Source organism: Nerophis ophidion, linkage group LG01, assembly GCF_033978795.1.
Source record: "Nerophis ophidion isolate RoL-2023_Sa linkage group LG01, RoL_Noph_v1.0, whole genome shotgun sequence".
Taxonomy (NCBI): domain Eukaryota; kingdom Metazoa; phylum Chordata; class Actinopteri; order Syngnathiformes; family Syngnathidae; genus Nerophis; species Nerophis ophidion.
The window spans coordinates 2,789,487-2,802,307 of record NC_084611.1 but is presented as its reverse complement, the minus strand read 5'-3'; the positions used below and the strand labels follow the sequence as shown (position 1 = coordinate 2,802,307).

Below are 12,821 nucleotides of genomic sequence, written 5' to 3'. Positions count from 1 at the left end.
CATCTGCACCGTGACTTAAACATGTACTTAGTGATGACTAAACATGACTTAAACATGTACTTAGTGATGACTAAACATGACTTAAACATGTACTTAGTGATGACTAAACATGACTTAAACATGTACTTAGTGATGACTAAACATGACTTAAACATGTACTTAGTGATGACTAAACATGACTTAAACATGTACTTAGTGATGACTAAACATGACTTAAACATGTACTTAGTGATGACTAAACATGACTTAAACATGTACTTAGTGATGACTAAACATGACTTAAACATGTACTTAGTGATGACTAAACATGACTTAAACATGTACTTAGTGATGACTAAACATGACTTAAACATGTACTTAGTGATGACTAAACATGACTTAAACATGTACTTAGTGATGACTAAACATGACTTAAACATGTACTTAGTGATGACTAAACATGACTTAAACATGTACTTAGTGATGACTAAACATGACTTAAACATGTACTTAGTGATGACTAAACATGACTTAAACATGTACTTAGTGATGACTAAACATGACTTAAACATGTACTTAGTGATGACTAAACATGACTTAAACATGTACTTAGTGATGACTAAACATGACTTAAACATGTACTTGGTGATGACTAAACATGACTTAAACATGTACTTAGTGATGACTAAACATGACTTAAACATGTACTTAGTGATGACTAAACATGACTTAAACATGTACATAGTGATGACTAAACATGACTTAAAAGTGTAGTTAGTGATGACTAAACATGACTTAAACATGTACTTAGTGATGACTAAACATGACTTAAACATGTACTTAGTGATGACTAAACATGACTTAAAAGTGTAGTTAGTGATGACTGAACATGACTTAAACATGTACTTTGTGATGACTAAACATGACTTAAACATGTACTTAGTGATGACTAACATGACTTAAACATGTACTTGGTGATGACTAAACATGACTTAAACATGTACTTAGTGATGGCTAAACATGACTTAAACATGTACTTAGTGATGACTAACATGACTTAAACATGTACTTGGTGATGACTAAACATGACTTAAACATGTACTTAGTGATGACTAACATGACTTAAACATGTACTTAGTGATGACTAAACATGACTTAAACATGTACTTAGTGATGACTAAACATGACTTAAACATGTACTTAGTGATGACTAAACATGACTTAAAAGTGTAGTTAGTGATGACTAAACATGACTTAAACATGTACTTAGTGATGACTAAACATGACTTAAACATGTACATAGTGATGACTAAACATGACTTAAACATGTACTTAGTGATGACTAAACATGACTTAAACATGTACTTAGTGATGACTAAACATGACTTAAACATGTACTTAGTGATGACTAAACATGACTTAAACATGCACTTAGTGATGACTAAACATGACTTAAACATGTACTTAGTGATGACTAACATGACTTAAACATGCACTTAGTGATGACTAAACATGACTTAAACATGCACTTAGTGATGACTAAACATGACTTAAACATGTACTTAGTGATGACTAAACATGACTTAAACATGCACTTAGTGATGACTAAACATGACTTAAACATGTACTCAGTGATGACTAAACATGACTTAAACATGTACTCAGTGATGACTAAACATGACTTAAACATGTACTCAGTGATGACTAAACATGACTTAAACATGTACTCAGTGATGACTAAACATGACTTAAACATGTACTCAGTGATGACTAAACATGACTTAAACATGTACTCAGTGATGACTAAACATGACTTAAACATGTACTTAGTGATGACTAACATGACTTAAACATGTACTTAGTGATGACTAAACATGACTTAAACATGCACTTAGTGATGACTAAACATGACTTAAACATGTACTTAGTGATGACTAAACATGACTTAAACATGTACTTAGTGATGACTAAACATGACTTAAACATGTACTTAGTGATGAGTAAACATGACTTAAACATGTACTTAGTGATGACTAAACATGACTTAAACATGTACTTAGTGATGACTAACATGACTTAAACATGTACTTAGTGATGACTAAACATGACTTAAACATGTACTTAGTGATGACTAACATGACTTAAACATGTACTTAGTGATGACTAAACATGACTTAAACATGTACTTGGTGATGACTAAACATGACTTAAACATGTACTTAGTGATGACTAAACATGACTTAAACATGTACTCGGTGATGACTAAACATGTACTTAGTGATGACTAACATGACTTAAACATGTACTTAGTGATGACTAAACATGACTTAAACATGTACTTAGTGATGACTAAACATGACTTAAACATGTACTTAGTGATGACTAAACATGACTTAAACATGTACTTAGTGATGACTAAACATGACTTAAACATGTACTTGGTGATGACTAAACATGACTTAAACATGTACTTAGTGATGACTAAACATGACTTAAACGTGTACTTAGTGATGACTAAACATGACTTAAACGTGTACTTAGTGATGACTAAACATGACTTAAAAGTGTAGTTAGTGATGACTAAACATGACTTAAACATGTACTTGGTGATGACTAAACATGACTTAAACATGTACTTGGTGATGACTAAACATGACTTAAACATGTACTTAGTGATGACTAAACATGACTTAAACATGTACTCAGTGATGACTAAACATGACTTAAACATGTACTTAGTGATGACTAAACATGACTTAAACATGTACTTTGTGATGACTAAACATGACTTAAAAGTGTAGTTAGTGATGACTAAACATGACTTAAACATGTACTTAGTGATGACTAAACATGACTTAAACATGTACTTAGTGATGACTAAACATGACTTAAAAGTGTAGTTAGTGATGACTAAACATGACTTAGTCAGCATGAATGGCAGCACTGCAATGCAGCTGTACATTCATGCCACACACACACACACACACACACACACACACACACACACACACACACACACACATGCCAGTGCCCCCCCCCCCTCCCTCCTGGTCCTCTGCAGGACAGTTAGCCGCATTAGCTCCAGCGCTGTCCTCAGATGACTCCGCCCCCTCCCTCCCCATGTCTGTCTGCTCCCCCCGCCCCTCACACACACACACACACACACACACACACACACAGGAAGCAGCAGACGCTGCGTAGCCGCACGGAGGAGGAGGAGGAGCAGGAGCAGAGAGGAGGTGAACATCTCCACAACAACTAAAGTCTTCTCGCTCCTCGGACTTGCCAGCCGGGTCGGACTAAGCGTGAGCAGGACTGGACTTCAGCAGGTCAGACAGTAAAGCAAAGATTTGACCTTCCGACCTTTTCCACAGCCTCCTCCTTTGACCCCCGACCCCGCCGCCACGCCATGGCCTCGAACCCCCGCGTAGGCGACCCCGACACGTGATCCCGCCCTGACTCGGTCCCGCGCCGCCATGACGGAGGGGCTGCTGCAGGTTGAGATCCCGGACTTCGGCAGCAGCGTGCTGGGCAGCCTGAACCAGCAGAGGCTGCTGGGAAACCACTGTGACGTGGCCATCCTGGTCCAGGGTCAGCTCTTCAAGGCCCACCGCGCCGTCCTGGCCGCCTCCTCGCTCTACTTCCGAGACCTGTTCAGCGCCGAGTCCTGCCAGGCCAGCGAGTCCTCGCAGGTGACTTTCGAGCTGCCCTCCTCCGTCACGCCCGCCTGCTTCCGGCAGATTCTCTCCTTCTGCTACACGGGCCGCCTCAACGTGGCGCACGGCGAGCAGCTGGTGCTCATGTACACCGCCGGGTACCTGCAGATCCAGAACATCGTGGAGCGGGGGCTGGAACTCATGATGATGAAGTCCTCCTCGTCCTCGCCGTACTGCTGTGACTCACAGGTGAGCCTGGCCACACCCACCGACACACCTGTCCAGGTAGACCAGGGTTGTCCTAAGTGTGGCCCTTAACTCATTTTTTAACAATATGAGCCTGGCCACACCCACTGACACACCTGTCCAGGTAGACCAGGGGTGTCCCAAGTGTGGCCCGTACCTCATTTTTTAACAATATGAGCCTGGCCACACCCACTGATACACCTGTCCAGGTAGACCAGGGGTGTCCCAAGTGTGGCCCGTACCTCATTTTTTAACAATATGAGCCTGGCCACACCCACTGACACACCTGTCCAGGTAGACCAGGGGTGTCCAAAGTGCGGCCCATAGCTCATTTTTTAACAATATGAGCCTGGCCACACCCATTGACACCTGTCCAGGTAGATCAGGGTTGTCCAAAGTGCGGCCCATAGCTCATTTTTTAACAATATGAGCCTGGCCACACCCATTGACACCTGTCCAGGTAGACCAGGGGTGTCCAAAGTGCGGCTTGTCGCTAATTTTTTAACAATACGAGCCTGGCCACACCCACTGACACACCTGTCCAGGTAGACCAGTGGTGTCCAAAGTGCGGCTTGTCGCTCATTTTTTAACAATATGAGCCTGGCCACACCCACTGATACACCTGTCCAGGTAGACCAGTGGTGTCCAAAGTGCGGCTTGTCGCTCATTTTTTAACAATATAAGCCTGGCCACACCCACTGATACACCTGTCCAGGTAGACCAGGGGTGTCCAAAGTGCGGCCCATAGCTCATTTTTTAACAGTATGAGCCTGGCCACACCCACTGACACCTGTCCAGGTAGACCAGGGGTGTCCAAAGTGCGACCCATAGCTAATTTTTTAACAATATGAGCCTGGCCACACCCACCGACACCTGTCCAGGTAGACCAGGGGTGTCCAAAGTGCGGCTTGTCGCTCATTTTTTAACAATATGAGCCTGGCCACACCCACTGACACCTGTCCAGGTAGACCAGGGGTGTCCCAAGTACGGCACGTAGCTCATTTTTTAATAATCCACAACACAATGGTTAGCATTCTGATACTAATATGCGAATATATCAAATGATATCTGTTAGCATGCTAATGTCTGCATGCTAGCCTTTTTCAAAGTTAATTTTGTAGCTAAACACCTCAGCGTCAAATATTGTTAGCAGACTAATTTCAGTTTGCTAGCTTTTTAAAGCTAATTTCGTTGGTATTAACCTCAGTCATGTTTTGGTACTTGACACATGCTAATGTTAGCATACTAACAATTTATACGAATGTTTCAGTTGCACACCTCAGAGTAATATATTTCGGTACTTTACGCAAGTTACAGTTAGCGCTTTAGCTTAGCATGCTAACTTTTTTAGCCAATTTAGCAGGTATACACCTCAGCGTCAACCATTTTGTTACTTTGTAAAGTCAGTGTGCTAGCTTTTTTAAGCTAATTTTGTAGTCATATTTTGGTAATTAATGCATGCTAATGCATGCATCCATCCATTTCCCACCGCTTGTGCCCTTCGGGGTCACGAGGGTTACACAAAAGTTTCAGGTACACACCTAATATTTTGCATGTAATAGCGTTTTAGCACGCTAATTAGCATTTTTTTTAACTAATCAAGAAGGTGTACACCTCAGCGTCAAAAATTGTGTCACTTGTTGAATGCTACTTGTTAGCATGCTACCGTCAGTTAGCCATATTTTTTGTGAAGGCTCATTTTGTAGATGTACACCTCAGACTTATTATGCTACATGATACATGTTAATGTTAGCATGCTAACATTTTATACATGTTTCAGTTACACACCTCAGAGTAATATATTTCGGTACTTCACGCAAGTTACAGTTAGCGCTTTAGCTTAGCATGCTAACTTTTTTAGCCAAATTAGCAGGACTATTTTGTTACATGATGAATGATACTTGTGAGCATTTTAACCTCAGTGTGCTATTTTTTTAAGCTAATTTTGTATTTTGTAAGCATACATGTTAATGTTAGCATGCTAGCATTTTAAACACAGGTCCACACCTCAGAGTAATATATTTTTTGGTACTTGACGCAATTTAGTTTGCGCTTTAGCTTAGCATGCTAGCTCTTTTGAGCACAATTTAGCAGGTATACACCTCAGCATTAAATATTTTGTTACTTGACGAATGATACTGTTAGCATTTTAACCTCAGTGTGCTAGCTTTTTTAAGCTAATTTTGTAGGTACACAGGTTAATGTCTGCAAGCTAGCATTTAAAACATCTCAGAGTAATATATTTTGGTATTTGACACAAGTTACAGTTAGCCCTTTAGCTTAGCATGCTAACTTTTTTAGCTAATTTAGCAAGACTATTTTGTTACATGACGAATGATACTTGTGAGCATTCTAACCTCAGTGTGGTAGTTTTTTTAAGCTAATTTTGTAGGCATACATGTTTATGTTAGCATGCTAGCATTTTAGACACAGGTCCATACCTCAGAGTAATATATATTTTGGTACTTGACGCAATTTAGTTAGCGCTTTAGTTTAGCATGCTAGTTATTTTGAGTCAATTTAGCAGGTATACACTGCAGTGTCAAATATTTTGTTACTTGACGAATGATACTTGTTAGCATTCTGTTAGCATACATGTTAATGTTGTCAGGCTAGCATTTTAAACACATCAGAGTAATATATTTTGGTACAGTTAGCATTTTAGCACGCTATGGTTAGCATGTCAGCTGTTTTAGCTAATTTAGCAGGTATCCACTTCAGTGTCATTTATTTAGTTTTTTCACTGATGCCAGTTAGCATAGTCCTGTTAGCATGCTAATGTTTTGTTAGCTGGCGCAATCTGGCCCGCGTGCTAACTGTTAGCATTTCAGTTTGGTGTTGGCTCTTCAGCAGTCGCACTAAATTGCATTTTCTACGTCTTTGGAAAGAATCCGGTACTAGTTTTGAAGGTGAAAACTACCAAAACCGCCCCCGCATTCTTTGGCTTTGTCCGTCTGGGCACCCCTGAGGTAGACCGAGAACCTTTAGTCCAGGGACCATGACCCAATCAGTCCGGGGAGATGAGAACTTCTGGATTTGTCCGTCTGGGCACCCCTGAGGTAGACCGAGAACCTGTAGTCCAGGGACCTTGACCCAGTCAGTCCGGGGGGATGAGAACTTCTGGCTTTGTCCGTCTGGGCACCCCTGAGGTAGACCAAGAACCTTTAGTCCAGGGACCATGACCCAATCAGTCTGGGGAGATGAGAACTTCTGGCTTTGTCCGTCTGGGCACCCCTGAGGTAGACCAAGAACCTTTAGTCCAGGGACCATGACCCAATCAGTACGGGGAGATGAGAACTTCTGGATTTGTCCGTCTGGGCACCCCTGAGGTAGACCCAGAACCTTTAGTCCAGGGACCATGACCCAATCAGTCCGGGGAGATGAGAACTTCTGACATGGAGGTCGGTGTTCCTCAGACCACTTCAGCGGACGAGCTGGGAGCTTCCGAGCCGCCGCTGGTCCAGAATCCTCGGCCGCGGGGGGCCAGTCCGTCCATGAGTCCAGAAGAGCTGCTGCTGGCGGTCAGCAGGATCAAACAGGAGAGACAAGACTCGCCTCCCGCAGAAGACATGGAGTCCAGGTGAGGAGGTCCCGCCCCTCGGACTCCGCCCCCACTGACCGGTCTTTCTGTCCTCAGAGCCGAGCTCCGGACCGCCACAGGGGGCGCTGTGTGCTACCTGGGCGCAGGTGGGGGCGTGGTTCTGGGCCTGCAGTCCTACCTCCTGGCAGGTGGGGGGCGCTCTAGTTCGGAAGGCACGGACTCGCCCCCCTCGCACCCCCCGACCGAGGAGGAGCTGGAGGACAACTACTTCAGCCAGTCCGGAATGTTCCAGCACGTCTTTGGTAGGTTAGCGCCGTAGCCCCTCCCACTTGACAAGACACGCCTCCTTCTCCAGGACAGGAGAAGATGGAGCTGCTGCGTCCGGCGCCGGGCAGCGAGCGGCGTGCGTGCGTGCTGGTGGGCGGGGACAACATGGCGCTCCCGGCCAGTCTGGTCAGTCAGATTGGATATCGATGCCACCCCTCCCTCTACGGCGAGGGGGAACCTGGGGAGAAGGTGGAGCTGGTGGCAGGTAGGACCGCCCCCCCCAGAACAATGATGATGTCACTTCCTCCTTACAGCACCACCACCTGTGTGGTGTGTGTGTGTGTGTGTGTGTGTGTGTGTGTGTGTGTGTGTGTGTGTGTGTGTGTGCAGGCTCAGGTGTGTTCATGACCCGAGGTCAGCTGATGAACTGTCACTTGTGTGCTGGAGTCAAACACAAAGTTCTGCTCAGGAGGCTGCTGGCAACCTTTTTTGACAGGTGAGACATTGGTTTGTGTGCTTATCCCACTTCCTGTCTTACCTCCTCACTTCCTGTCTCACCTGTCTGTATACTTCACTTCCTGTCTCATCTGTTTCTATACCTCACTTCCTGTCTCATCTGTCCGTATACCTCACTTCCTGTCTCATCTGTCCGTATACCTCACTTCCTGTCTCATTTGTCTCTATACCTCACTTCCTGTCTCATCTGTCCGTATACCTCACTTCCTGTCTCATTTGTCTCTATACCTCACTTCCTGTCTCATCTGTTTCTATACCTCACATCCTGTCTCATCTGTTTCTATACCTCACTTCCTGTCTCATTTGTCTCTAAACCTCACTTCCTGTCATACCTCACTTCCTGTCCCATCTGTCCGTATACCTCACTTCCTGTCTCATTTGTCTCTATACCTCACTTCCTGTCTAATCTGTCTCCATACCTCACTTCCTGTCATACCTCACTTCCTGTCTAATCCATGACTATACCTCACTTCCTGTAAAATCTGTCTCTATACCTCACTTCCTGTCTAATCCATGACTATACCTCACTTCCTGTAAAATCTGTCCCTGTACCTCACTTCCTGTCTAATCTGTCTCTAGACCTCACTTTCTGTCTCATCTGTCTCTATACCTCACTTCCTGTCATACCTCACTTCCTGTCATACCTCACTTCCTGTCTAATCTGTCTCTATAGCTCACTTCCTGTCTAATCTGTCTCTAGACCTCACTTTCTGTCTCATCTGTCTCAATACCTCACTTCCTGTCATACCTCACTTCCTGTCTAATCTGTCTGTATACCTCACTTCCTGTTTCAGCTGTCCCTGTACCTCACTTCTAATCTGTCCCTATACCTCACTTCCTGTCTGATCTGTCTCTATACCTCACTTCCTGTCTCATCTGTCTGTATACCTCACTTCCTGTCTCACCTAACTTCCTGTTTCATCTGTTTGTATACCTCACTTCCTGTCTCATCTGTCTCTATACCTCACTTTCTGTCTCATCTGTCTCTATACCTCACTTCCTGTCTCATCTGTCTCTATACCTCACTTCCTGTCTCATCTGTCTCTATACCTCACTTCCTGTCTCATTTGTCTATATACCTAACTTCCTGTCATACCTCACTTCCTATCTCATCTGTCCATATACATCACTTCCTGTCTCATTTGTCTCTATACCTCACTTCCTGTCTCATCTGTCTCTATACCTCACTTCCTGTCTCATCTGTCTCTATACCTCACTTCCTGTCATACCTCACTTCCTGTCTAATCTGTCTTTATACCTCACTTCCTGTCATACCTCACTTCCTGTCTCATCTGTCTCTATGCCTCACTTCCTGTCTCATCTGTCTCTATACCTCACTTCCTGTCTCACCTAACTTCCTGTTTCATCTGTTTGTATACCTCACTTCCTGTCTCAGCTGTCTCTATACCTCACTTCCTGTCATACCTCACTTCCTGTCTAATCTGTCTCTATACCTCACTTCCTGTGTCATCTGTCTCTATACCTCACTTCCTGTCTCATCTGTCTCTATACCTCACTTCCTGTCATACCTCACTTCCTATCTAATCTGTCTCTATACCTCACTTCCTGTCTCATTTGTCTCTATACCTCACTTCCTGTCTAATTTGTCACCATACCCCACTTCCTGTCTAATCTTCCTCTATACCTCACTTCCTGTTTCATCTGTCTCTATACCTCACTTCCTGTCTAATCTATCTCTATACTTCACTTCCTGTCTCATCTGTCTGTATACCTCACTTCCTGTCTCACCTAACTTCCTGTTTCATCTGTTTGTATACCTCACTTTCTGTCTCATCTGTCTCTATACCTCACTTCCTGTCTCATCTGTCTCTATACCTCACTTCCTGTCTCATTTGTCTATATACCTCACTTCCTGTCATACCTCACTTCCTATCTCATCTGTCCATATACCTCACTTCCTGTCTCATTTGTCTCTATACCTCACTTCCTGTCTCATCTGTCTCTATACCTCACTTCCTGTCTCATCTGTCTCTATACCTCACTTCCTGTCATACCTCACTTCCTGTCTAATCTGTCTTTATACCTCACTTCCTGTCATACCTCACTTCCTGTCTAATCTGTCTCTATGCCTCACTTCCTGTCTCATCTGTCTCTATACCTCACTTCCTGTCTCATCTGTCTCTATACCTCACTTCCTGTCTCATTTGTCTCTATACCTCACTTCCTGTCATACCTCACTTCCTGTCTCATCTGTCCATATACCTCACTTCCTGTCTCATTTGTCTCTATACCTCACTTCCTGTCTCATCTGTCTCTATACCTCACTTCCTGTCTCATCTGTCTCCATACCTCACTTCCTGTCTCATCTGTCTCTATACCTCACTTCCTGTCTCATTTGTCTCTATACCTCACTTCCTGTCATACCTCACTTCCTGTCTCATCTGTCCATATACCTCACTTCCTGTCTCATTTGTCTCTATACCTCACTTCCTGTCTCATCTGTCTCTATACCTCACTTCCTGTCTCATCTGTCTCTATACCTCACTTCCTGTCATACCTCACTTCCTGTCTAATCTGTCTCTATACCTCACTTCCTGTCTCATTTGTCTCTATACCTCACTTCCTGTCATACCTCACTTCCTGTCTCATCTGTCCATATACCTCACTTCCTGTCTCATTTGTCTCTATACCTCACTTCCTGTCTCATCTGTCTCTATACCTCACTTCCTGTCTCATCTGTCTCTATACCTCACTTCCTGTCTCAGCTGTCTCTATACCTCACTTCCTGTCATACCTCACTTCCTGTCTAATCTGTCTCTATACCTCACTTCCTGTGTCATCTGTCTCTATACCTCACTTCCTGTCATACCTCACTTCCTGTCTAATCCATGATTATACCTCACTTCCTGTCTAATCTATCTCTATACTTCACTTCCTGTAAAATCTGTCTCTATACCTCACTTCCTGTCTTAGCTGTCTCTATACCTCACTTCCTGTCTAATCTATCTCAAAACCTCACTTCCTGTAAAATCTGTCTATACCTCACTTCCTGTCTCATCTGTCTCCAAACCTCACTTCCTGTCTCATTTGTCACTCCCTAAAACCCATTTCCTGTCTCATTTGTCTCTAAACTTCACTTCCTGTTGTATCTGTCCCTTACCTCTCACTTCCTGTCCCCCACCTCACTTCCTGTCTTATACGTCCCGTTCCTTACCTCACTTCCTGTCTCATCCGTCCCTATACCTCACTTCCTGTCTAATCTATCTCTATACTTCACTTCCTGTAAAATCTGTCTCTATACCTCACTTCCTGTCTTAGCTGTCTCTATACCTCACTTCCTGTCTAATCCATCTCAAAACCTCACTTCCTGTAAAATCTGTCTATACCTCACTTCCTGTCTCATCTGTCTCCAAACCTCACTTCCTGTCTCATTTGTCACTCCCTAAAACCCATTTCCTGTCTCATTTGTCTCTAAACTTCACTTCCTGTTGTATCTGTCCCTTACCTCTCACTTCCTGTCCCCCACCTCACTTCCTGTCTTATACGTCCCGTTCCTTACCTCACTTCCTGTCTCATCCGTCCCTATACCTCACTTCCTGTCTTATACGTCCCGTTCCTTACCTCACTTCCTGTCTCATCCGTCCCTATACCTCACCTGCTGTCCCCCACCTCACTTCTTCTCATGTCTGTCTCTCTACCTCACTTCCTGTCTTACCTGTCCCCTGATGGCTTCTAGAAGATTCCGCTGTGCAGGTCTTAGATGTGTGCACATGTGACATCATCAGCAGGGCGTGTCCTCACATGTCACACGCTCATGTCCTGACTTCATTTGACTTTAGCGAGTTGACGTATTCTAGAAGATTCTCAGCAAGGAGCCTCCATCACAATGCAGCTGCTTTACATAACTGCTCTGTCACATGGTGTGTGTGTGTGTGCGTGTGTGTGTGTGTGTGTGTGTGTTTTAGTATCGGCACTGATTGGCTTGTTATGGTATCCATAGAAACACTCTGGCCAATAGCTGTGGGACTGGGATCCGCTCCTCCACCAATGATCCCAGCCGAAAGCCCCTGGACAACCGAGTGTTGAACACAGTCAAAGGTAAGACGCACACACACACACACACACACACACACACACACACACACACACACGTGTGCGGAGGTAAAGGTTGTTGTGTGTGTGTGTTCCTCAGTCTACTGTCAGAAGTTTGCTCCGAGCTTCAAGGAGAGCGAGATGAACGTGATCGCAGCAGATATGTGCACCAATGCTCGCAGAGTAAGAAAGCGTTGGCTCCCCAAGATCCATTCTCTGCTCGCTGACTCCGCCCCCCAGCCCCGCAGGGCCAGGAGGGGGGCCGCGGTGCGAGGGGACGTCCATTTGGAACTGGAGCTACGTCCGGCAGGCCAGGAGGCGGACAGGGAGGAGCCTCGCCTGCAGCTGGTTGGCTCGCGAGGGGGAGGAGCCAGGCAGATGGGCGTGGACGCAGGAAGTGACGGGCGGTCACAACATCAGGACCCCGCCCTCTGCGTCTCGTCCTCCTACTCACCTGAGTCCTCCCCCTACCTGGCTGAGACTGCACCTCCTGACACTGATGACAGGGGGGCGGAGCCTCTTCAACACAGCCAATAAGCTCTTGACTGCAGGCGCCTAACTGT

General features: G+C 44.6%; 1 protein-coding gene across 1 annotated transcript; it reads left to right on the top strand.

Moving 5' to 3' along the window:
• The first annotated feature begins 2,764 nt into the window (after positions 1 to 2,764).
• LOC133548794 (nucleus accumbens-associated protein 2-like) lies at positions 2,765 to 12,821 on the top strand. Its single transcript, XM_061893738.1, has 7 exons — positions 2,765 to 3,884; positions 7,298 to 7,461; positions 7,519 to 7,724; positions 7,778 to 7,954; positions 8,080 to 8,185; positions 12,167 to 12,264; positions 12,359 to 12,821. The coding sequence occupies exons 1-7, from the start codon at positions 3,456 to 3,458 to the stop codon at positions 12,793 to 12,795; spliced, it is 1,617 nt and encodes a 538-aa protein (XP_061749722.1). The 5' UTR covers positions 2,765 to 3,455; the 3' UTR covers positions 12,796 to 12,821.